This window comes from Nothobranchius furzeri, chromosome 19 (assembly GCF_043380555.1).
Source record: "Nothobranchius furzeri strain GRZ-AD chromosome 19, NfurGRZ-RIMD1, whole genome shotgun sequence".
In the NCBI taxonomy this organism is placed as follows: Eukaryota; Metazoa; Chordata; class Actinopteri; order Cyprinodontiformes; family Nothobranchiidae; genus Nothobranchius; species Nothobranchius furzeri.
Window position 1 is genome coordinate 25,803,923 of NC_091759.1, and position 26,515 is coordinate 25,830,437.

Here is a 26,515-nt window from a genome sequence, read left to right on the forward strand (position 1 = left end):
GACTAGTTTAGTCATAGATGAGTGGTTTACCTGTAGATGACTAGTTTAGTCATAGATGAGTGGTTTACCTGTAGATGACTAGTTTAGTCATAGATGAGTGGTTTACCTGTAGATGACTAGTTTAGTCATAGATGAGTGGTTTAGTTGTAGATGACTAGTTTAGTCATAGATGAGTGGTTTACCTGTAGATGACTAGTTTAGTCATAGATGAGTGGTTTACCTGTAGATGACTAGTTTAGTCATAGATGAGTGGTTTACCTGTAGATGACTAGTTTAGTCATAGATGAGTGGTTTAGTTGTAGATGACTAGTTTAGTCATAGATGAGTGGTTTACCTGTAGATGACTAGTTTAGTCATAGATGAGTGGTTTACCTGTAGATGACTAGTTTAGTCATAGATGAGTGGTTTACCTGTAGATGACTAGTTTAGTCATAGATGAGTGGTTTACCTGTAGATGACTAGTTTAGTCATAGATGAGTGGTTTACCTGTAGATGACTAGTTTAGTCATAGATGAGTGGTTTACCTGTAGATGACTAGTTTAGTCATAGATGAGTGGTTTACCTGTAGATGACTAGTTTAGTCATAGATGAGTGGTTTAGTTGTAGATGACTAGTTTAGTCATAGATGAGTGGTTTAGTTGTAGATGACTAGTTTAGTCATAGATGAGTGGTTTACCTGTAGATGACTAGTTTAGTCATAGATGAGTGGTTTACCTGTAGATGACTAGTTTAGTCATAGATGAGTGGTTTACCTGTAGATGACTAGTTTAGTCATAGATGAGTGGTTTACCTGTAGATGACTAGTTTAGTCATAGATGAGTGGTTTAGTTGTAGATGACTAGTTTGCAGGTTTTGTGCTGTTCTGAAGCAACGATCAGAGAGCTTTCACTTCCTCTGCTGCTAGCCAACAGCAGCTAAATTTAACTAGTTCTTTTTTGTAGACATCAGTACCAACCCAACCTGGACATGTGGGCAGTAAACAGGTTTCTGACCCATTCTTCTTCTCCTGTCAGAACTCGAGTGTCTGTTCTGGGGTCAGTACAGCAGCCAGTTCAGGTCTTCATCTATGATGAGCGGGCTTACCTTGCTGACCCAGAAGTGGGGGCCGACTCTGCAGCAGCTTGACATCGCTAACCAGCCCTTCACTGAGGAGGACCTGGAGTTAGCAATGAGTTACCTCACTCAGACATCGGAGGCAGAAACGTTACGCTTTCTGAACCTGAGTGGGACCAGAATCACTCCACCTGCCCTCAGGTAATCACCACTTTTTTAGACCAGGGGTGTCCAAACTGCAGCCTAGGGCAGGTTTTTGGATAATGTAATCTTTCTATTCTCCAGTTGGGTTAAAATGCAGCTGCTTGGCTTCTAAGCCAGAAAGCCAGAGCACATCACTCCTATTCCAGGATCCTCGAAGCGCTGGTTGTTACAGTTACTCCTGTGCTTTATATATAAAGGTAGAATGGAATGGGTCTGGGTGAACCAAAAAAACTTCAAACCAGAACCCAACTTCAGCTTGTGTGTTTTCTGAGATCATCTGGTCCGATCTGAAGTAGGGCTGTCACGGTTGAGGAATTCCCCCTGCGGTGATTCAGGGTGGCTTAATATTGCGGTATGCGATATTATTGCAGTCCTTTTTTTTATTGCAGTACTATCTAAACATAATGTTTACACATTTAAAAAAGGTTAAAAATTGCCGTGCCTTCTTTTATAACGCTTTACTGAATGCAGATCAAAGGGCAGTAACAACGCAGATCGCAGTAACGTTTGTTTCTCTGACAGTCGGAGTCCGACTGAACTTAAAAACAACAAAATTCAGGAGAAGGTTAAACTTTTAAATGCAAATTTGGCTGCAGCATCTAACAAATAACAAACAAGTCCCCATTTTGTTTAGTTGTTTAAAATCAAGCATAAAAAATTACATGTACCGGGCGCGCGCGCGCCGGGGGGCGGGCGCACTATCATTTCACTTTCACACACACACGAATGACGGTGACTTATAGCTCGGTCACGTCCTTGTTACATACAAGGAAAACCAGCATGTTAACCATATACGGTTTGAGAGAGGATCTGAGAGGGGTGGCAACATTTCCAGCAACACTGAAAACCCTCTCGGATGGTGCGCTCGTTGCACTTACCTCAAATTCCACTACCTCCGCTCCCCTCCGCTCCGGTCCGGCCCCGCTCGCTTCCGAACTCAACTTGCGTGCGACTCTGGCGAGCAAAGGGAATCTCTCCCGGTTGTTGCTCCACCATGTCAGGGGGGTTCTTTAGGGTGGATGCATTCCTCCTGCAGGTAGCGAGTGAGCTCCAGCTCGGCTCAAACTCTCTTCGGGACGGTTGCAGAAGCAGTGCTTGTCCGGGACTTCAGCAGGTCTCCGAGCGTTTATTATTATTTTTTTGCCGCTGGTGGCAGCTCTGCCTCGGCCAAGGACTCTGGCTGCGCAGCAGCTGACGTACTGAAAACCAAAGCGCTCCCAAAGGAGCGAAGTAACGTTTCGTTTTGATACCAGTGCAGCCATCCTTCTCAACATGCATCATTGAGTTGAACCAAGTTCAGTAATCGCGGTGGCCCATGATGCAGCGCGGTGGGCTTCTTCATATTGCGATATTTCATTTTTGCGGTTACCGCGACAGCCCTAATCTGAAGGATCTTTTTTCTTCTGAAATCTGACCTCTGAGGCCATTTGGTGTGAAGTCTGAAGATGCTGGGACCTAAGATTGTCCCAGAGTGGACACCGCACTGTTAGTGGGCCTTTTTTAGTCATTAGCTGTTTTAAATTCCAGTTTGCTCACCTGCAGTCAACGAAGTGACTTTATTCAATCAGTACTTCTTACAACTATTAGACACTCCGTCATTATGTCTCTGTTCTCCTGTCTGACTTCACACAACTGAACGGTTACATTCCTGACTCTTGCTGCAGGTCAGTCGTCAGACAGATGACGGCTCTGAATTATCTCAACCTGTCATCCTGCCGTTATCTTCCAAGAGGATTGAAGAAAATTTATCGCAGCCAAGAAGAAATCTGTGAGCTGTTGGACAAACTGGAGTAAGCTTCATATTCAGACTTTTAGAAACTTAGACTCGGATCGTGTTTAAGGATTGTGGACAATTTTCTCAGGTTTTGTTGAAACTTGCCTAAAGACGCACAAAAATAATCAGAACTCAGATTTTGGTCCTTTATTGAAGGGTTTACCTTTGTTATACAATCTGACCAGTTTTAATACAATTAAGAGGTTTTAGATCATCTAGGCTGAAAAGTCCTTTCACTCTCAAATAAAGTCAAAGTGATTCTGAAGACAAATGCTCCTTTTTACCAGCATGAAGGTTGTGGTTGTGTTTATTTCCACTAGAGGGTGCTGAGTCAGTACGACTAGTCACTTCTGTGCTCAGCTGGTTTTGTTTGTGAACCGAGTTCCTGGTACTGGGTTTGAGAAACTTTGCAACTCTTAGTACAACAAATGATTTCTGAATCTTTGTTTAACTGAACTGAGAAAAAAAAACCTTTCAAAACAAGTTGAGATGGAGTTCAGACCTCACCAGTTTATTGGGTTTTATTACAGAAAGCAACATTTAAAATTACTGTTTGAATTTTGCAGTTCAACACTGACGGTTTATCAGGTTTGACACAAACAGCAGAAGTGATTTCCCACATGTTGAACATCATAAAGCAAATAAATCATTCAGTTAGATCCCAAATCAGTCCCAAAATAAATGTACCTCATCCAAGGAATGTAGGAAAAAAGCCTCGCACTCTGAACAATGTCATGAAACGTTAAAAAAGTTCTTATTATTACATGTTACATAATACAACTTGCTCATGTAATTTTATGTCACAATAGTTTTTAGCGACCTTGGTCACACAGCCCGTTTCACATTTTATTACCCAAGGATTAAATGAACTAGTTAAACAACTTAATCACATTGATACAGACTTCATTTAGAAAGTGGAAGCAAACTGAGGCCTGTGACTGGATCAGTAATACACCTCTCAATCAGTTGAAGGTAAGTGAGGTTCTCCTTGGTGTTTGGGTCAAAGAATCCCTTGGTGTCATCACCTGCTTCAGATAAAATCCTATTCATTTCTTCGTTAAAGTAGCCTCTTTGGTATGCCACGTGTACAGGTACTCTGTGACTGTATACGGGATCAATGATACCTCCGGTTGCAATTTGGGCCTCAAGAAGACGAATTCCATGATCCTTCACAATGAGGTCTTTTTGCAAGGCCTGGAACAAGGAAATGGTGTTTCCAGTGTAGGGGTCTTTGTACCCTGTAACAGCTCTTTCTGCTGAAATCAGTTTTTCCTTCCACTCCTTGCCAACCACTCCTTTATTAACAGCCTCCTCTACGGAGAGTTTCTTGTTCTTTACTGGGTCGATAACAAAGCCAGTGGCAGCTTGGGCTTCCAGCAGAACCAGAGAGGTACCTGGAGTCAGTAGACCTCTTGATTTGGCTTCATAGACACTCAGTGTCTCCCTGGTGGACTGAATGTACACTCCTGCAATGCTGTTTGTGCCCTCGAGGTATTTCCTCACTGAGTTCATCTCACTTACTTCACTCACTGTGACCTTTCCAGCATTCAGATCATTGAAGAGCTTTTCATCAATGATTTTTGATTGAAACAGCTCCGACATAGAGACACCTTTTCTGATGCCCTTAAATGATTTATCCTCACTGGTTTCAGTGACCGTTGTGGTGGTGGTGGTAGTTGTGGAAGTTTTGGGGGAGGTCTGCTGCTGAATGATTGTCAAGATGATTTCCAGGAAACGTTCAATTGTGATGGATCCAGCTTTATACTGTTTGACAAGCTCTTGCCTCTTTTCCTCAGTGATGTTTTGGGAGTATAGAAGTTCCCAGAGTGAAACAGTGGTTCCCTTGTATTTTCCTCCAGCTTTGTTTGTCATTTTAGATTTTAAAGCGAGCTTGGTTTCCTCATCAACAAAGAAATAGGTCTCTCCTTTTTTCACAATGACCAGTAGACTGAGGCCTGTGACTGGATCAGTAATACACCTCTCAATCAGTTGAAGGTAAGTGAGGTTCTCCTTGGTGTTTGGGTCAAAGAATCCCTTGGTGTCATCACCTGCATCAGATAAAATCGTATTCATTTCTTCGTTAAAGTAGCCTCTTTGGTATGCCACGTGTACAGGTACTCTGTGACTGTATACGGGATCAATGATACCTCCGGTTGCAATTTGGGCCTCAAGAAGACGAATTCCATGATCCTTCACAATGAGGTCTTTTTGCAAGGCCTGGAACAAGGAAATGGTGTTTCCAGTGTAGGGGTCTTTGTACCCTGTAACAGCTCTTTCTGCTGAAAGCAGTTTTTCTTTCCACTCCTTGCCAACCACACCTTTATTAACAGCCTCCTCTACGGAGAGTTTCTTGTTCTTTACTGGGTCGATAACAAAGCCAGTGGCAGCTTGGGCTTCCAGCAGAACCAGAGAGGTACCTGGAGTCAGTAGACCTCTTGATTTGGCTTCATAGACACTCAGTGTCTCCCTGGTGGACTGAATGTACACTCCTGCAATGCTGTTTGTGCCCTCGAGGTATTTCCTCACTGAGTTCATCTCACTTACTTCACTCACTGTGACCTTTCCAGCGTTCAGATCATTGAAGAGCTTTTCATCAATGATTTTTGATTGAAACAGCTCTGACATAGAGACACCTTTTCTGATGCCCTTAAATGATTTATCCTCACTGGTTTCAGTGACAGTTGTGGTGGTGGTGGTGGTGGTAGTTGTGGAAGTTTTGGGGGAGGTCTGCTGCTGAATGATTGTCAAGATGATTTCCAGGAACTGTTCAGTTGTGATGGATCCAGCTTTATACTGTTTGACAAGCTCTTGCCTCTTTTCCTCAGTGATGTATTGGGAGTATAGAAGTTCCCAGAGTGAAACAGTGGTTCCCTTGTATTTTCCTCCAGCTTTGTTTGTCATTTTAGATTTTAAAGCGAGCTTGGTTTCCTCATCAACAAAGAAATAGGTCTCTCCTTTTTTCACAATGACCAGTAGACTGAGACCTGTGACTGGATCAGTAATACACCTCTCAATCAGTTGAAGGTAAGTGAGGTTCTCCTTGGTGTTTGGGTCAAAGAATCCCTTGGTGTCATCACCTGCATCAGATAAAATCCTATTCATTTCTTCGTTAAAGTAGCCTCTTTGGTATGCCACGTGTACAGGTACTCTGTGACTGTATACGGGATCAATGATACCTCCGGTTGCAATTTGGGCCTCAAGAAGACGAATTCCATGATCCTTCACAATGAGGTCTTTTTGCAAGGCCTGGAACAAGGAAATGGTGTTTCCAGTGTAGGGGTCTTTGTACCCTGTAACAGCTCTTTCTGCTGAAAGCAGTTTTTCTTTCCACTCCTTGCCAACCACACCTTTATTAACAGCCTCCTCTACGGAGAGTTTCTTGTTCTTTACTGGGTCGATAACAAAGCCAGTGGCAGCTTGGGCTTCCAGCAGAACCAGAGAGGTACCTGGAGTCAGTAGACCTCTTGATTTGGCTTCATAGACACTCAGTGTCTCCCTGGTGGACTGAATGTACACTCCTGCAATGCTGTTTGTGCCCTCGAGGTATTTCCTCACTGAGTTCATCTCACTTACTTCACTCACTGTGACCTTTCCAGCGTTCAGATCATTGAAGAGCTTTTCATCAATGATTTTTGATTGAAACAGCTCCGACATAGAGACACCTTTTCTGATGCCCTTAAATGATTTATCCTCACTGGTTTCAGTGACAGTTGTGGTGGTGGTGGTGGTAGTTGTGGAAGTTTTGGGGGAGGTCTGCTGCTGAATGATTGTCAAGATGATTTCCAGGAAACGTTCAATTGTGATGGATCCAGCTTTATACTGTTTGACAAGCTCTTGCCTCTTTTCCTCAGTGATGTATTGGGAGTATAGAAGTTCCCAGAGTGAAACAGTGGTTCCCTTGTATCTTCCTCCGGCTTTGTTTGTCATTTTAGATTTTAAAGCGAGCTTGGTTTCCTCATCAACAAAGAAATAGGTCTCTCCTTTTTTCACAATGACCAGTAGACTGAGGCCTGTGACTGGATCAGTAATACACCTCTCAATCAGTTGAAGGTAAGTGAGGTTCTCCTTGGTGTTTGGGTCAAAGAATCCCTTGGTGTCATCACCTGCATCAGATAAAATCATATTCATTTCTTCGTTAAAGTAGCCTCTTTGGTATGCCACGTGTACAGGTACTCTGTGACTGTATACGGGATCAATGATACCTCCGGTTGCAATTTGGGCCTCAAGAAGACGAATTCCATGATCCTTCACAATGAGGTCTTTTTGCAAGGCCTGGAACAAGGAAATGGTGTTTCCAGTGTAGGGGTCTTTGTACCCTGTAACAGCTCTTTCTGCTGAAAGCAGTTTTTCTTTCCACTCCTTGCCAACCACACCTTTATTAACAGCCTCCTCTACGGAGAGTTTCTTGTTCTTCACTGGGTCGATAACAAAGCCAGTGGCAGCTTGGGCTTCCAGCAGAACCAGAGAGGTACCTGGAGTCAGTAGACCTCTTGATTTAGCTTCATAGACACTCAGTGTCTCCCTGGTGGACTGAATGTACACTCCTGCAATGCTGTTTGTGCCCTCGAGGTATTTCCTCACTGAGTTCATCTCACTTACTTCACTCACTGTGACCTTTCCAGCGTTCAGATCATTGAAGAGCTTTTCATCAATGATTTTTGATTGAAACAGCTCCGACATAGAGACACCTTTTCTGATGCCCTTAAATGATTTATCCTCACTGGTTTCAGTGACAGTTGTGGTGGTGGTGGTGGTGGTAGTTGTGGAAGTTTTGGGGGAGGTCTGCTGCTGAATGATTGTCAAGATGATTTCCAGGAAACGTTCAATTGTGATGGATCCAGCTTTATACTGTTTGACAAGCTCTTGCCTCTTTTCCTCAGTGATGTATTGGGAGTATAGAAGTTCCCAGAGTGAAACAGTGGTTCCCTTGTATTTTCCTCCAGCTTTGTTTGTCATTTTAGATTTTAAAGCGAGCTTGGTTTCCTCATCAACAAAGAAATAGGTCTCTCCTTTTTTCACAATGACCAGTAGACTGAGGCCTGTGACTGGATCAGTAATACACCTCTCAATCAGTTGAAGGTAAGTGAGGTTCTCCTTGGTGTTTGGGTCAAAGAATCCCTTGGTGTCATCACCTGCATCAGATAAAATCCTATTCATTTCTTCGTTAAAGTAGCCTCTTTGGTATGCCACGTGTACAGGTACTCTGTGACTGTATACGGGATCAATGATACCTCCGGTTGCAATTTGGGCCTCAAGAAGACGAATTCCATGATCCTTCACAATGAGGTCTTTTTGCAAGGCCTGGAACAAGGAAATAGTGTTTCCAGTGTAGGGGTCTTTGTACCCTGTAACAGCTCTTTCTGCTGAAAGCAGTTTTTCCTTCCACTCCTTGCCAACCACTCCTTTATTAACAGCCTCCTCTACGGAGAGTTTCTTGTTCTTTACTGGGTCGATAACAAAGCCAGTGGCAGCTTGGGCTTCCAGCAGAACCAGAGAGGTACCTGGAGTCAGTAGACCTCTTGATTTGGCTTCATAGACACTCAGTGTCTCCCTGGTGGACTGAATGTACACTCCTGCAATACTGTTTGTGCCCTCGAGGTATTTCCTCACTGAGTTCATCTCACTTACTTCACTCACTGTGACCTTTCCAGCATTCAGATCATTGAAGAGCTTTTCATCAATGATTTTTGATTGAAACAGCTCCGACATAGAGACACCTTTTCTGATGCCCTTAAATGATTTATCCTCACTGGTTTCAGTGACAGTTGTGGTGGTGGTGGTAGTTGTGGAAGTTTTGGGGGAGGTCTGCTGCTGAATGATTGTCAAGATGCTTTCCAGGAACTGTTCAATTGTGATGGATCCAGCTTTATACTGTTTGACAAGCTCTTGCCTCTTTTCCTCAGTGATGTATTGGGAGTATAGAAGTTCCCAGAGTGAAACAGTGGTTCCCTTGTATTTTCCTCCAGCTTTTGTTGTCATTTTAGATTTTAAAGCGAGCTTGGTTTCCTCATCAACAAAGAAATAGGTCTCTCCTTTTTTCACAATGACCAGTAGACTGAGGCCTGTGACTGGATCAGTAATACACCTCTCAATCAGTTGAAGGTAAGTGAGGTTTTCCTTGGTGTTTGGGTCAAAGAATCCCTTGGTGTCATCACCTGCATCAGATAAAATCGTATTCATTTCTTCGTTAAAGTAGCCTCTTTGGTATGCCACGTGTACAGGTACTCTGTGACTGTATACGGGATCAATGATACCTCCGGTTGCAATTTGGGCCTCAAGAAGACGAATTCCATGATCCTTCACAATGAGGTCTTTTTGCAAGGCCTGGAACAAGGAAATGGTGTTTCCAGTGTAGGGGTCTTTGTACCCTGTAACAGCTCTTTCTGCTGAAAGCAGTTTTTCCTTCCACTCCTTGCCAACCACACCTTTATTTACAGCCTCCTCTACGGAGAGTTTCTTGTTCTTTACTGGGTCGATAACAAAGCCAGTGGCAGCTTGGGCTTCCAGCAGAACCAGAGAGGTACCTGGAGTCAGTAGACCTCTTGATTTGGCTTCATAGACACTCAGTGTCTCCCTGGTGGACTGAATGTACACTCCTGCAATGCTGTTTGTGCCCTCGAGGTATTTCCTCACTGAGTTCATCTCACTTACTTCACTCACTGTGACCTTTCCAGCGTTCAGATCATTGAAGAGCTTTTCATCAATGATTTTTGATTGAAACAGCTCTGACATAGAGACACCTTTTCTGATGCCCTTAAATGATTTATCCTCACTGGTTTCAGTGACCGTTGTGGTGGTGGTGGTGGTGGTAGTTGTGGAAGTTTTGGGGGAGGTCTGCTGCTGAATGATTGTCAAGATGATTTCCAGGAACTGTTCAATTGTGATGGATCCAGCTTTATACTGTTTGACAAGCTCTTGCCTCTTTTCCTCAGTGATGTATTGGGAGTATAGAAGTTCCCAGAGTGAAACAGTGGTTCCCTTGTATCTTCCTCCGGCTTTGTTTGTCATTTTAGATTTTAAAGCGAGCTTGGTTTCCTCATCAACAAAGAAATAGGTCTCTCCTTTTTTCACAATGACCAGTAGACTGAGGCCTGTGACTGGATCAGTAATACACCTCTCAATCAGTTGAAGGTAAGTGAGGTTCTCCTTGGTGTTTGGGTCAAAGAATCCCTTGGTGTCATCACCTGCATCAGATAAAATCGTATTCATTTCTTCGTTAAAGTAGCCTCTTTGGTATGCCACGTGTACAGGTACTCTGTGACTGTAGACAGGATCAATGATACCTCCGGTTGCAATTTGGGCCTCAAGAAGACGAATTCCATGATCCTTCACAATGAGGTCTTTTTGCAAGGCCTGGAACAAGGAAATGGTGTTTCCAGTGTAGGGGTCTTTGTACCCTGTAACAGCTCTTTCTGCTGAAAGCAGTTTTTCCTTCCACTCCTTGCCAACCACACCTTTATTAACAGCCTCCTCTACGGAGAGTTTCTTGTTCTTTACTGGGTCGATAACAAAGCCAGTGGCAGCTTGGGCTTCCAGCAGAACCAGAGAGGTACCTGGAGTCAGTAGACCTCTTGATTTGGCTTCATAGACACTCAGTGTCTCCCTGGTGGACTGAATGTACACTCCTGCAATGCTGTTTGTGCCCTCGAGGTATTTCCTCACTGAGTTCATCTCACTTACTTCACTCACTGTGACCTTTCCAGCATTCAGATCATTGAAGAGCTTTTCATCAATGATTTTTGATTGAAACAGCTCCGACATAGAGACACCTTTTCTGATGCCCTTAAAGGATTTATCCTCACTGGTTTCAGTGACAGTTGTGGTGGTGGTGGTGGTGGTAGTTGTGGAAGTTTTGGGGGAGGTCTGCTGCTGAATGATTGTAAAGATGCTTTCCAGGAACTGTTCAATTGTGATGGATCCAGCTTTATACTGTTTGACAAGCTCTTGCCTCTTTTCCTCAGTGATGTTTTGGGAGTATAGAAGTTCCCAGAGTGAAACAGTGGTTCCCTTGTATTTTCCTCCAGCTTTGTTTGTCATTTTAGATTTTAAAGCGAGCTTGGTTTCCTCATCAACAAAGAAATAGGTCTCTCCTTTTTTCACAATGACCAGTAGACTGAGGCCTGTGACTGGATCAGTAATACACCTCTCAATCAGTTGAAGGTAAGTGAGGTTCTCCTTGGTGTTTGGGTCAAAGAATCCCTTGGTGTCATCACCTGCATCAGATAAAATCCTATTCATTTCTTCGTTAAAGTAGCCTCTTTGGTATGCCACGTGTACAGGTACTCTGTGACTGTATACGGGATCAATGATACCTCCGGTTGCAATTTGGGCCTCAAGAAGACGAATTCCATGATCCTTCACAATGAGGTCTTTTTGCAAGGCCTGGAACAAGGAAATGGTGTTTCCAGTGTAGGGGTCTTTGTACCCTGTAACAGCTCTTTCTGCTGAAAGCAGTTTTTCCTTCCACTCCTTGCCAACCACACCTTTATTTACAGCCTCCTCTACGGAGAGTTTCTTGTTCTTTACTGGGTCGATAACAAAGCCAGTGGCAGCTTGGGCTTCCAGCAGAACCAGAGAGGTACCTGGAGTCAGTAGACCTCTTGATTTGGCTTCATAGACACTCAGTGTCTCCCTGGTGGACTGAATGTACACTCCTGCAATGCTGTTTGTGCCCTCGAGGTATTTCCTCACTGAGTTCATCTCACTTACTTCACTCACTGTGACCTTTCCAGCATTCAGATCATTGAAGAGCTTTTCATCAATGATTTTTGATTGAAACAGCTCCGACATAGAGACACCTTTTCTGATGCCCTTAAATGATTTATCCTCACTGGTTTCAGTGACAGTTGTGGTGGTGGTGGTGGTGGTAGTTGTGGAAGTTTTGGGGGAGGTCTGCTGCTGAATGATTGTCAAGATGATTTCCAGGAAACGTTCAATTGTGATGGATCCAGCTTTATACTGTTTGACAAGCTCTTGCCTCTTTTCCTCAGTGATGTATTGGGAGTATAGAAGTTCCCAGAGTGAAACAGTGGTTCCCTTGTATTTTCCTCCAGCTTTGTTTGTCATTTTAGATTTTAAAGCGAGCTTGGTTTCCTCATCAACAAAGAAATAGGTCTCTCCTTTTTTCACAATGACCAGTAGACTGAGGCCTGTGACTGGATCAGTAATACACCTCTCAATCAGTTGAAGGTAAGTGAGGTTCTCCTTGGTGTTTGGGTCAAAGAATCCCTTGGTGTCATCACCTGCATCAGATAAAATCATATTCATTTCTTCGTTAAAGTAGCCTCTTTGGTATGCCACGTGTACAGGTACTCTGTGACTGTATACGGGATCAATGATACCTCCGGTTGCAATTTGGGCCTCAAGAAGACGAATTCCATGATCCTTCACAATGAGGTCTTTTTGCAAGGCCTGGAACAAGGAAATGGTGTTTCCAGTGTAGGGGTCTTTGTACCCTGTAACAGCTCTTTCTGCTGAAAGCAGTTTTTCCTTCCACTCCTTGCCAACCACACCTTTATTAACAGCCTCCTCTACGGAGAGTTTCTTGTTCTTTACTGGGTCGATAACAAAGCCAGTGGCAGCTTGGGCTTCCAGCAGAACCAGAGAGGTACCTGGAGTCAGTAGACCTCTTGATTTAGCTTCATAGACACTCAATGTCTCCCTGGTGGACTGAATGTACACTCCTGCAATGCTGTTTGTGCCCTCGAGGTATTTCCTCACTGAGTTCATCTCACTTACTTCACTCACTGTGACCTTTCCAGCGTTCAGATCATTGAAGAGCTTTTCATCAATGATTTTTGATTGAAACAGCTCCGACATAGAGACACCTTTTCTGATGCCCTTAAATGATTTATCCTCACTGGTTTCAGTGACAGTTGTGGTGGTGGTGGTGGTAGTTGTGGAAGTTTTGGGGGAGGTCTGCTGCTGAATGATTGTCAAGATGCTTTCCAGGAACTGTTCAATTGTGATGGATCCAGCTTTATACTGTTTGACAAGCTCTTGCCTCTTTTCCTCAGTGATGTATTGGGAGTATAGAAGTTCCCAGAGTGAAACAGTGGTTCCCTTGTATTTTCCTCCAGCTTTGTTTGTCATTTTAGATTTTAAAGCGAGCTTGGTTTCCTCATCAACAAAGAAATAGGTCTCTCCTTTTTTCACAATGACCAGTAGACTGAGGCCTGTGACTGGATCAGTAATACACCTCTCAATCAGTTGAAGGTAAGTGAGGTTCTCCTTGGTGTTTGGGTCAAAGAATCCCTTGGTGTCATCACCTGCATCAGATAAAATCCTATTCATTTCTTCGTTAAAGTAGCCTCTTTGGTATGCCACGTGTACAGGTACTCTGTGACTGTATACGGGATCAATGATACCTCCGGTTGCAATTTGGGCCTCAAGAAGACGAATTCCATGATCCTTCACAATGAGGTCTTTTTGCAAGGCCTGGAACAAGGAAATGGTGTTTCCAGTGTAGGGGTCTTTGTACCCTGTAACAGCTCTTTCTGCTGAAAGCAGTTTTTCCTTCCACTCCTTGCCAACCACTCCTTTATTAACAGCTTCCTCTACGGAGAGTTTCTTGTTCTTTACTGGGTCGATAACAAAGCCAGTGGCAGCTTGGGCTTCCAGCAGAACCAGAGAGGTACCTGGAGTCAGTAGACCTCTTGATTTGGCTTCATAGACACTCAATGTCTCCCTGGTGGACTGAATGTACACTCCTGCAATACTGTTTGTGCCCTCGAGGTATTTCCTCACTGAGTTCATCTCACTTACTTCACTCACTGTGACCTTTCCAGCATTCAGATCATTGAAGAGCTTTTCATCAATGATTTTTGATTGAAACAGCTCCGACATAGAGACACCTTTTCTGATGCCCTTAAATGATTTATCCTCACTGGTTTCAGTGACATTTGTGGTGGTGGTGGTGGTGGTAGTTGTGGAAGTTTTGGGGGAGGTCTGCTGCTGAATGATTGTCAAGATGCTTTCCAGGAACTGTTCAATTGTGATGGATCCAGCTTTATACTGTTTGACAAGCTCTTGCCTCTTTTCCTCAGTGATGTATTGGGAGTATAGAAGTTCCCAGAGTGAAACAGTGGTTCCCTTGTATTTTCCTCCAGCTTTTGTTGTCATTTTAGATTTTAAAGTGAGCTTGGTTTCCTCATCAACAAAGAAATAGGTCTCTCCTTTTTTCACAATGACCAGTAGACTGAGGCCTGTGACTGGATCAGTAATACACCTCTCAATCAGTTGAAGGTAAGTGAGGTTCTCCTTGGTGTTTGGGTCAAAGAATCCCTTGGTGTCATCACCTGCATCAGATAAAATCCTATTCATTTCTTCGTTAAAGTAGCCTCTTTGGTATGCCACGTGTACAGGTACTCTGTGACTGTATACGGGATCAATGATACCTCCGGTTGCAATTTGGGCCTCAAGAAGACGAATTCCATGATCCTTCACAATGAGGTCTTTTTGCAAGGCCTGGAACAAGGAAATGGTGTTTCCAGTGTAGGGGTCTTTGTACCCTGTAACAGCTCTTTCTGCTGAAAGCAGTTTTTCCTTCCACTCCTTGCCAACCACTCCTTTATTAACAGCCTCCTCTACGGAGAGTTTCTTGTTCTTTACTGGGTCGATAACAAAGCCAGTGGCAGCTTGGGCTTCCAGCAGAACCAGAGAGGTACCTGGAGTCAGTAGACCTCTTGATTTGGCTTCATAGACACTCAGTGTCTCCCTGGTGGACTGAATGTACACTCCTGCAATGCTGTTTGTGCCCTCGAGGTATTTCCTCACTGAGTTCATCTCACTTACTTCACTCACTGTGACCTTTCCAGCGTTCAGATCATTGAAGAGCTTTTCATCAATGATTTTTGATTGAAACAGCTCTGACATAGAGACACCTTTTCTGATGCCCTTAAATGATTTATCCTCACTGGTTTCAGTGACAGTTGTGGTGGTGGTGGTGGTGGTAGTTGTGGAAGTTTTGGGGGAGGTCTGCTGCTGAATGATTGTCAAGATGATTTCCAGGAACTGTTCAGTTGTGATGGATCCAGCTTTATACTGTTTGACAAGCTCTTGCCTCTTTTCCTCAGTGATGTATTGGGAGTATAGAAGTTCCCAGAGTGAAACAGTGGTTCCCTTGTATCTTCCTCCGGCTTTGTTTGTCATTTTAGATTTTAAAGCGAGCTTGGTTTCCTCATCAACAAAGAAATAGGTCTCTCCTTTTTTCACAATGACCAGTAGACTGAGGCCTGTGACTGGATCAGTAATACACCTCTCAATCAGTTGAAGGTAAGTGAGGTTCTCCTTGGTGTTTGGGTCAAAGAATCCCTTGGTGTCATCACCTGCATCAGATAAAATCGTATTCATTTCTTCGTTAAAGTAGCCTCTTTGGTATGCCACGTGCACAGGTACTCTGTGACTGTAGACAGGATCAATGATACCTCCGGTTGCAATTTGGGCCTCAAGAAGACGAATTCCATGATCCTTCACAATGAGGTCTTTTTGCAAGGCCTGGAACAAGGAAATGGTGTTTCCAGTGTAGGGGTCTTTGTACCCTGTAACAGCTCTTTCTGCTGAAAGCAGTTTTTCCTTCCACTCCTTGCCAACCACACCTTTATTAACAGCCTCCTCTACGGAGAGTTTCTTGTTCTTTACTGGGTCGATAACAAAGCCAGTGGCAGCTTGGGCTTCCAGCAGAACCAGAGAGGTACCTGGAGTCAGTAGACCTCTTGATTTGGCTTCATAGACACTCAGTGTCTCCCTGGTGGACTGAATGTACACTCCTGCAATGCTGTTTGTGCCCTCGAGGTATTTCCTCACTGAGTTCATCTCACTTACTTCACTAACTGTGACCTTTCCAGCGTTCAGATCATTGAAGAGCTTTTCATCAATTATTTTTGATTGAAACAGCTCTGACATAGAGACACCTTTTCTGATGCCCTTAAATGATTTATCCTCACTGGTTTCAGTGACAGTTGTGGTGGTGGTGGTGGTGGTAGTTGTGGAAGTTTTGGGGGAGGTCTGCTGCTGAATGATTGTCAAGATGCTTTCCAGGAACTGTTCAATTGTGATGGATCCAGCTTTATACTGTTTGACAAGCTCTTGCCTCTTTTCCTCAGTGATGTATTGGGAGTATAGAAGTTCCCAGAGTGAAACAGTGGTTCCCTTGTATTTTCCTCCGGCTTTGTTTGTTGTTTTAGATTTGAAAGTGAGCTTGGTTTCCTCATCTACAAAGAAATAGGCCTCTCCTTTCTTCACAATGGATAGCAAGATAAGCTCTGTCACTGGATCTTTGACACATCTTTCAATAAGCTGGAGATATGTCAGGTTTTCTTGAGTGTTTGGGTCAAAGAATCCCTTGGTGTCATCGTCTGCATCAGATAAAATTTGGTTCATTTCTTCATCAAAGTATCCTCTTTGGTATGCCACTTGCACAGGTACTCTATGACTGTGGATAGGATCAATGATACCCCCAGTTGCAATTTGGGCCTCAAGAAGACGAATTCCATGATCCTTTACAATGAGGTCTTTTTGCAAGGCCTGGAACAAGGAAATTGTGTTTCCTGTGTAGGGGTCTTTGTACCCTGTAACAGCTCTTTCTGCTGAAAGAAGTTTGTTTTTCCACTCTTTGCCCACAACTGAGTTGGCCACCGCCTCATCCACTGACAGTTTCTTATTATTTACTGGGTCAATTATGAAGCCAGTGGCAGCTTGGGCTTCCAGTAGAATCAGAGAGGTGCCAGGAGTTAGTAGACCTCTTGACTTGGCATCATAGATACTCATAACCTGTTTTGTAGCTTCAACTCTCACACCTGCAATACAGTTTGTAGCTCCAAGGTACTTCTGGATGGACTCCATTTTGGTAACGGTTTCTTCCGTTACCTCTCCTTTTATAATCTGACCAAAAAGCTCCTTTGAAATGATTTTGGACTCATAAAGCTCACTTGCTGATACTTGCTTTCTTAGTCCTTTGAACTTTTTTTCTTTGGAAGATATCTCTGTTATGATCATAATGAGTATTTCAATAATTTCTTCCATTTTCATAGTTCCTGTCTTGTATTGTTGTATGAGCTGTTCCCTTTTCTCCTTTGAAATGTATTCTGAGAGCAACACGTCCCACAATGTTACTTCTTTGTTTTTGAATTTTCCCACATTTATGGTCAGTGTTTTGTTTTTGAAGGCCTGCTCTACTTGCTCATCTGTATGAAACCATTTGGGCTCCTTATGCAGTGGCAAGACAAGCAGCCCAGTCTTAGCATCTTTCTCACATCGATTTATCAGCTGGAGGTAGGACAAATTTTCATTGGTGTTTGGGTCAAAGAAACCCTTTGTTTCATCAGTAGGATTCAGCAAGATTTTAGCAGTTTCTTCGTCAAGATACCCCCTTTTAATAGCTACGCGAGTTGGTAGCCTGTGGCTTTGATTTGGATCAATCACTCCTCCAGTTGCTATCTGTGCCTGAAGAAGACGCATGCCGACACTTCTTTGTATCAGTTGTTTATTGATGGCTTCAAACACAGATATAGTTGCGTCGGTGTAAGGATCTTTATAGCCAGTGACGGCACGCTCAGCTGAAACCAGTTGCTCATGTATATCTGGTCCAATTACTTTGTCTTTTCCAGCTTCTTCCACACAATAGAATTTGTTGTTGACAGGATCAATGATCCATCCTGTTGCAGACTGTGCTTCAAGCAGTTCAAGAGCAATACGTGGAGTCAACAGATCTTCTTGTTTTGCTTGGTAAATGCTCATTATTTTCTGGGTTGGATATACCTTGATTCCAGCAATGCTTCCAGTCCCCTTCAGGTAACATTTCACAGGTTCTGTTTGGACTATCGAATCAAAGCTGCGTTTTCCCTCTATAACCAGATCAAAGGTCTCTTCATCAATAATCTCAGATTCCAGTAGTTGTTGTGCAGAGACAGGATTTCTCAGGCCCATAGCCACTTTAGGGGTTTCATTCTTCTCCAGTTTCTCTATTGTTTCAAGCACTATTGTGGTTATTGTTTGTATACAAATTTGCCTTGTTCTGTATTTTTCAATAAAGTCCAGCAGCTGATCCTCTGTGAAGTAATGAGAGTGAATCAAGTCCCAAAGAGTAACAGATTTTCTTGAATACCATCCCACTTTTACATTTACAATTGTTTTCTGAAATTCTTGCTTTATTTCTTCTTCGGTGTATGGTTTTTCCTTTGTTGTTCTTGCCTTTGGTGTGTCATCAAGAGGCAGGAGAAAAAGTCCAGTTTCTTTATCCTTTACACATCTCTTTAACATTTCCATGTATGTCAAGTTTTCTGTAGTCTTTGGATCAAAAAAGCCCTTTGTGTCATCAGTTGGATCATTTAGGATTTCATTGAGTTCAGCATCAAAATATCCTTTTTTGTATGCAACTTCTAGAGGTAAGTGAAGGCACTTCAAGGGATCAATGATGCCACCTGTACCAATTTGGGCCTCAAGTAAACGAATTCCATGCTGCTTGACAATAAGATCCTTTTTCAATGCTTGGAAAAGTGAGATCTTTTGACCAGTGTATGGGTCTGTGTATCCAGTGACAGCTCGCTCTGCAGACAGAAGCTTTTCATACATCTGTGGTCCAATCACCTTCTCTTTTAGAGCTTGTTCTACGGTAAGTTTTTTGTTATTCAGAGGATCTATAATGAATCCTGTGGCAGCTTGTGCTTCGAGGAGGCAGAGGGCAGTCCCGGGTGTAAGGATACCTTTTTTCTGTGCTTCATAAATGCTTATTTTCTGATTGGATGGTTGCAGGATCAACCCAGCCACACAGCTCGTTCCTTGCAGATAGGCTCTCACGCTATCCATCTTCATCACATCAGTGCTCGATAGCTTTCCATTGATCAAATTGTTGTAAACATTTTCATCCAAAATTTTAAGATCCAGAAGATCCACAACAGATATTTCTCCTCTGAGACCTTCAAAATTCAGCTCTGCTTGTTGTTTGATCTCCTTACTCTCAATGATCTCCAAAATGATGGCTGTGATTTCCTCTATGGTGATTCTTCTAGACCTGAAGAGCTTAAAGAGCTCCTGCCGTTTTTCTTCTGACAGATACTCTGAATTGATCAGATCCCACAATGTTGTGTGCTTGCCCTTGAATCTGCCATACTTAACTGTAACTGTTGTCCTTTGAAAAGTTTCTCGCATGTTGTCATCTACGCTGACAGTCTTGCTCTTACACTTTAGAGGCAAGAGGCACAGGCCAGTACTGGGATCTGTGACACATCTGGCCATAAGCTGCAAATACGTCAGGTTCTCATGGGTGTTGGGGTCAAAGAATCCCTTGGTGTCATCACTTGGATCACTCAGGATCTGATTCATATTTTCATTAAAGTAGCCCCTTTTGTAGGCCACGTGGACCGGAATGCGATGGCTGTTCACTGGGTCGATAATTCCACCCGTCGCAATCTGTGCTTCCAGAAGCCGAATTCCATGTTCTTTGATGATCAGGTCTTTTTGCATTGCTTGGAACAAGGAGATTATGTTTCCATTGTGAGGATCTTTGTACCCAGTGACTGCTTTCTCCGCTGAGCGAAGCTTCTGACAGACATCCGGCCCCACAACTTTTGCTTTAACGGCTTCATCCACTGAAAACTTCCTGTTTCCAATAGGATCAATGACAAACCCTGTTGCTGCCTGTGCCTCTAGTAGAATTAGTGCAGTTCCTGGCATTAGCTTCCTTTTTTGTCTTGCTTGGTAGATAGTCATGATTTGAGAATCTGGTAGCAGAATGCCTGCAATGCTGTCTTTTCCTTGTAAATACATGTTTACAGTTTCATCCTGTATTATGTCTTTTACTGACGTTTTTCCCTTTTCCAGATCCTCCATCATCTCCTGGGTGATGATATCTGCCTCCACAAGCTGTTTGGCTGTAACAGTTTCTCTGATGCCTTCAAATGTGACTTTTGTTGTTTTAACAGATGTTTCTATGATTTCCAGAATCATGGCAGTGATTTTCTTTATATCCATCTTCCCTTCTCTGTATTTCTGAAAAATGTCTCTCCTTTGGGTCTCATCAAAATAATTCGACATCAGCAGTTCCCAGAGCGACACTGTCATTCCCATGTACTTCCCGTATGTGACATGGACCTTTTCAGCTTTGAAGAGCATTTTTGTTTGGTAGTCAATGAAGCTGGAAGTCACTCTTCCTTGTTTGTCTTGGAGAGGGAGGAGACACAAACCAGTTGCAGGATCAGTGACACATCTTTCCATCAGCTGAAGATAAGTTAGATTTTCCTCAGTATTTGGGTCAAAAAAACCTTTTGTGTCATCTCCTGCATTTTCCAGTGTGGTGTTCATTTTCTCATCAAAATAGCCCCTTTTAAAAGCCATTGCTGTAGGAAGCCTGTGGCTGTTGATTGGATCTATAATTCCACCAGTTGCAATTTGAGCCTCGAGCAAACGGATCCCGTGTTCTTTGACAATGAGGTCTTTTGACATAGCTTGAAAGAGGGATATGGTCTCCCCTGAATATGGATCTTTGTACCCAGTCACCGCTCGTTCAGCAGAAAGCAGCTTTGCATGATATTCTGGCCCAATGAGTTTGTGTTTTATGGCTTCGTCCACTGTATACTTTTTATTTTGTACAGGATCAATCATAAAGCCAGTGGCTGCTTGAGCTTCCAACAGGACAAGTGCTGTTCCTGGCATCAGGATGCCTTCCTTCATTGCCTGATAAATGCTCTTTTGCTGATTGCATGAGAGTACAGCAATACCGGCAATGCTGCCTTTACCTTCCAGGTACTCCTTCACTGTTTCCATCAGCATCACATCCTGTGTTGTGGTGTTTCCCTTCTGCAGGTCATCATAGACTTTTTTGTCAATGATTTTTGACTCAAACAGTTCACTGGACGAAATGCCTTTACGCAGACCTTTGAAGGCGATGCAGACCGGTAGGAGCAACAAGCCTGTCTCAGTCTCCACGGTACATTTCTTCAGAAGGTTTTGGTAGTTCAGGTTCTCCTGTGTGCTTGGGTTATAGAACACGTTTAGCTCTGGCATTTGGTCACTGAGCAAACCTTTTTCATAGAAGCCCTTTTGGATTGCAGAGTCAACTGAGAGGTGTGTCTTCTCAACAGGATCAAATATACCCTTGGTGGCAATCTGTGCTTCCAGCAGCCTCAAACCATAATCTCTAGGGATTAGGTCTTTCTGCATAGCCTGGTAAACAGATATTATTTGATTGGTGTAGGGGTCTACATACCCACTAACAGCCTTCTCTGCTTTGAGGAGTTTTTCCCTCATCTCTTGTCCGACTACTACGTTTTGAACAGCATCAGCAACAGGAAGTATCCTGTTGTTTGTCGGATCAATGATGCCTACCGTGGCAGCTTGTGCTTCAAGCAGAGCCAAGGCCGTTCCTGGTTTTAGTAAACGTTTCTTCATGGCCTGATAGATGGTCAACTTCTCCCTGGTCTTCTCCAGGAGTATTCCTGCCACAGGACCATGTACTTCAACACCGTCATTGGCTTTTACCTCAGAGTTGTGACGGATGGACTCCATCTTGATCTAAAGAGCAAGTTCAAAACAAACAGCCACTTAAATTATGGTTTCTAAATAATTCACCACCAGTTTTTCTGTCTGATATTTTTGTGGTTGCCTGTGAAGCATAGCATCGAAATGAAACTCCTGATTTATGTTTTCCAGGGGCTTGCCAGAACAGCACCACCTTATCTTGCAGAGCTTTTAATAAGGTAGGTTCCTACTCGACCTCTCCACTCTGCAGAGAAGGACTTATTGGTTGAGCCTAGGTTTAACTGCAGGTTTCGAGGGGAGCACGCCTTTGCAATACTGATACCAAGACTGTGGAACAAACTCCCACCAAATATTAACTCATTCGCTGCCAGCCATTTCCTGAGCGGTAAAGCCCTTCGCTGCCAGTGTTTCTCACCGTTTTTACAGTTTTTTTAAGAGTCAGAACGTTGCGCGCTAGGATGATGTCAAAGCCAAAACAAAGTGGAGACTTGCCTCTTAGATCAGGAAGAATCCGTGTGTTTCGAGCGTTATCCTTTCTTTCATAATCCGTTGTTGAATTGTGATCGGCAGAAGCTTTTCCGGTTCGCGCCTCTCTTTTCTTTTGCAGCAGCGGCCCAAAACGATCTCCTAACACATGGATGTTCCGCTTCCTGATCACGTGACGTGTGACGCATGCGGATGAAGATCAGCTTTAGAGCTGAGATGTTTGTTCTCACGGTGTGGGGGCTCGTCCGACGCCCACACAGTAAAAACATGTAAATCACGACCTTAGTCGTCATTGGCAGTGAATGAGTTAATAATAATTATCTACTGTCTGGAGTTTTAAAGCTTAATTTAAGCAATATTACAAATCTAGTAAATTTGATACTCTTTTGGTTTTATTATTTTTCTGGTAATATTCTTGGATTGTTTTTATATTTTTTATTGTTTGTAGGCATTATGTGCATTTAGATTTAATTGTTTTTATTGCTTTTTAAGTCTTATGACATCCATTTTTAGTGTGGTCTTATTGTTGTCTCTAATTTTAATGTATATGATCTATGATGTTATCATGTACTGCTCTTGGCTGGTGGCATTAAGGTGCTTTATAAAGAAATGAAATGAAATTGAAATGTTTATAAATTTTGCATGATCACAGTTTTTTTTCATATGTAGATGGATGCGATAGTCCGGTAAAGGGCCTGTATTTGATATAGCACCTTCTAAAGTCATATAGGAAACGTTAAACTAAGTTGCATAATGAGCTGAACTCAATTGGAACGTTTACTGTGTGAAGTTACCTGAAAGGCCCGGTTTTCCATTTAGAGCCAATGGATGCATCATAGTCTGTCATGGATGAAGGTAAATGACAGACCAGCTTGTAGCCGGGTTCTGTCCTTGCTCAAAATTTGGACTTTTCAAAACGCTTTTAGCTTTTTCACAGACCTGCTGACCTGTATGCAACATGGCTTCAACCCGACGACAGCCTCCCGTGTCACCTTTACTCTCCATTACAGTCGTTTACAGAGCAGTTTTATATGGAATACCCCGCCTCCTGAAATAACTTTAATAAATGATCACAGCAGGTTCAAAGCAAATCTTAAGAAACTGGTCATACATAAAGATTTGAAACTAGAGAAAAGATCTTGTTACTCTAATCGATTTGAAGGAATTTGTGACGTATCTGTTGGTTTCTCCGTTGATTTATTTTATTTTTAGTGTTTTAATATTTATTTTACTTTGTTTTATTAACTGATACGTCTGTTTTAAATGTTTTTTTTGCTCTTTTTATCTTACACTGTAATAATGTACATGCTTTTATTTTGAGTGGAGCGGACCCCTGGAAGAACATTCCTCACTACGGTGACGGCGATCCTTAAATAAACAAATGAACAAAGTTTCAGCTGACTTGGTGTTTTTGTCCGAGTTGCTGCAGAAAAGTGGCTGTTTGGTTCAAAGTGACAGACTAGGACTAAATGCAGACAGGCTCAAGCTGAAGATAATCTGGATCTCTGGATTAATTTGAAAGGTCATATCTGATCTCATCCACCAGATTCCAATCATTTAAAATCACGTGATCGAGCCCGGTTCCTGATCCCGTGATCCGATTGGATCTTCTCTGTTCACAACAGTTGTCGAGTATTTCATATGACACAAAACTGTCCTCTTCTCGTATTGTTGTGTCTCACAAGTGCGGCACTTGCATTTGATGTGGGAAAGGTGTAGGAACCCTGGGGCTGCTGCTGCCCAAGGATACAACAACAGCAACCGACAGAGTGGGACTCGAACCTGCAACCTCCCGACTGCAGAGCACACACCTAACTCCTCTGCCACATCAGCCTGTGTGTGATTGATGACTGATCGGATGGATCTGTCCATCCATCCATCTGCCCATGTTGAAAGTCTACTCCCACACAGTGACCTGCACTGGTGCCTTTCCGGGTCAGAGGACTCCAAAGCTCTTTACACCACAGTCATTCATCCACTCTGGTGGTGATGCGCTACAGGTAGCCACAGCTGCCCTGGGGCTCACTGACTGATAAACAAACACAACTTTATAACATAGAAAGCATACATTTGTTTAACCTTCTGTGGAAGACTTTGATCCTTGGATGTTTCTGGTTTTCCCGCTTCAGGAACCAGCGGGAGGCTGGACCGTGTGCTTGGAGCAGCGAAGGTTAGAGCCTGCAGAGAAGAAGTGTTCATGATTCACACGGATGTACCACGCAAAAAGACAAATACTGTATGAGTAAAGTTTCAGTTGTTCTCCTCAGGAATGTGTGTTGCTAGTGTGGTGGTGTGGTCCGAGGAAGTGCTGAAGAGGAAGCCATCTTGTATTTGTTTTGGTACAAGATGATGTTAAACTGGAGGAGCCGGATGCTTGGTGTGCAAACAGAAATCAGTGATGCAAGAGCAGGCGGACCCAGTTCCTTCTGCAGGGACTTCCAACCTCACCCGCGTCACACTAGACCTCATCTACACGTCAGGATCAGAAACACGGAGCCAGAGCTGAACTTGTGAGTCTTACCTGTGAGCTCTGCAGGCGTCAGCTGGACTTCAGCTGGAGGCAGATCTGAAACCACCTGAAGAAAGACAGGAAGCAGCTTTACTCTGATTCCTCTTTCTCATTTTATCACGTTTGACAGTTTTGATGATTCTGATTCAGCAGATCTCAGGTTTGATTTTCGCTCGATTTTAAAAGACTAAAATGTCTCCTAAAGACACAAAATCCAGTAAAATAAGAGAAGCAAACAGGTCAGGACAAAAGAAAAAAAATACAAAGCTGGTTCATCTGGAGGGAAAACTACAACATTCCTGCTTCTCTGATAACATTTTCCATGATTCAGCAGGTCAAAGGTCACAAGCAGCAAACGCAGAATCGGTGTGATTAGTGTCAGAAGATGTGGAAGTCCTGGTGTGATGCACAGCAGCCGTGTTTCAGTCCAAAACAAACACCTGAGAGCAGATTTACAGCTCGGACTTGGACCCGGCAGAACCAGCTGGACTTTTGTGTTCGTCCAGCAGCAGCGGTTCTGATCGATCAGCTGATGTCGTTTAGCTCCCACTTTGTAAATGTTTGAATGTTTCTGGAGCTCTTCGGCGTTTACTTTGTGTTTATGGCTCCGTGTCGGTTTGCTCATCCCATAAAAGTCACTTTATGACCTGCATGGACGGAACGCCGCTCCTGCCCCCAAACGGGAATCCTGTTGGTTCCTCCGAAGTCTGAGGTGAGTCCATCTGTCTGGAGTTTGAAGCATGATATGCTGAAGGAGGTTTCAGCAGAACCAGAACCTCACTGGAACCTCATCAGAACTTCCAAAGGCTGAAGGAGGTTTCATCAGAACCAGAACCTCATCGGAACTTCCAAAGGCTGAAGGAGGTTTCGTGAGTTTCCGTTTCCTCCGAGCGCCTCGTCTGTGTCTCCAGGAGAAGTTCGGGTTTAAACCTGAAGGTTTAATCTGAGGCTAATTTCCTGTGAACCGTTAATCTCAGCTCTAGTAATCCGGAGGATCCAGGTCCCATAACTGTGACAGATCCATAACCTACAGAATGATTTATGGCCTGAGGTGTGTCTGAAGCTCTGACGTGTTGCAGGATGTCTGAAGGAACCACAGCTTCAAACGAGCCAAAACTCTGAGATTCAGAACCACCAGCTGATCCGAAGCACCTGGACCTGATCCAGGGTTTACCTCCTGAAGCCACCTGAGAAACTCAGACTGAAACCATGATCTCCGCTGCAGTGGAAAGTCTCGGGTCGGATCAGAACCTCCTCTGTTCAGACTTGTTCAGCGCCTCCTCATGTCCTCGAGCAACAACTGTGGTCAAAGGTGACCGGGAGGAATGTCGACTATCTGTGGGCGTTGGCTGTGGATCGTTTCCTCACCTCTGGAGTCAACTCAGCTCTCAGAGGAAGGAAAGAAACCGCAGTTCAGCTCAGACACAAACAAACTCCCTCACATCGCTCTCTACACGGGAAAAGTTCTGATTTTCATCAGAGAGAAATCTGCTCCTACCTCAGCGTCCTGGTAGAACTCCTGCATGCGTCACAGATCGGTCTCAGCTGGATGGAGAAACATCTCTGATCAGCTGGGAGTTGTTCCTGCTTTTATGTACAGAAGGTCCAGTAAACTCCTCCTCAGCCCCTCCCCCTGTCAGAATCAGCCTCTTTAGCCCCTCCCCTGTCGGACTCTGCCTTCTCAGGAACTTTCTTTCTCTGGAAAGCCCACCTTGGCACCTCCATCTTAACAGGAACGCCCATTCCCCTTTAGTCCACCCACATGACTCCTCCACCCTCAAAAACACCCTCTTTAGCCCCTCCCCTGTCAGGATCAGCCCCCTCTTCCTCGTTCTAAAGGGCAGTAACGGTTTCAAGGTTCAAGGCTGGCTTTATTAATCCCCAAGGGGAAAACTGACTTGCCTTGGACAAGTAAAAACAACAACAACAACAACGTACACGCACAAACAACAAAAATAAAACAGAATAATAAAACATTCACTGGACCCTGCTGTAAGGCACAACCATGATAGAAA

At 43.6% G+C, this 26,515-nt stretch overlaps 2 protein-coding genes across 6 annotated transcripts in view; one reads left to right on the forward strand and one right to left on the reverse strand.

Annotated features, from left to right (window-relative positions):
- The window catches only part of fbxl6 (F-box and leucine-rich repeat protein 6), a 28,488-nt gene extending 6,551 nt beyond the window's left edge, over positions 1-21,937 (forward strand). For 3 of the 4 annotated variants that reach the window (XM_015974099.3, XM_015974100.3, XM_015974097.3), the window contains exons 9-11: positions 1,014-1,254; positions 2,922-3,047; positions 21,677-21,937. In XM_015974099.3, coding sequence (XP_015829585.1) covers positions 1,014-1,254; positions 2,922-3,047; positions 21,677-21,719 — 410 coding nt within the window. In that variant the 3' untranslated portion in view covers positions 21,720-21,937. Of the gene's footprint in view, positions 1-1,013; positions 1,255-2,921; positions 3,234-21,676 lie in introns of those variants that run through there. The other variant, XM_015974098.3, reaches the window with a different exon arrangement.
- Positions 3,522-26,120, reverse strand: eppk1 (epiplakin 1). Of its 2 annotated transcripts, none has more exons than XM_015974095.3 (4): positions 25,999-26,120; positions 24,513-24,567; positions 24,071-24,169; positions 3,522-21,538 (listed from the first exon to the last, which is right to left on the reverse strand). In XM_015974095.3, exon 4 carries the CDS (start codon positions 21,530-21,532, stop codon positions 3,935-3,937), a length of 17,598 nt encoding a protein of 5,865 aa, XP_015829581.2. In that variant the 5' UTR covers positions 21,533-21,538; positions 24,071-24,169; positions 24,513-24,567; positions 25,999-26,120; the 3' UTR covers positions 3,522-3,934. The 2 variants fall into 2 exon arrangements, with proteins under 2 accessions (XP_015829581.2, XP_054601403.1); XM_054745428.2 differs by having other exon boundaries at positions 24,060-24,169.
- Between the last annotated feature and the right edge of the window lie 395 nt (positions 26,121-26,515).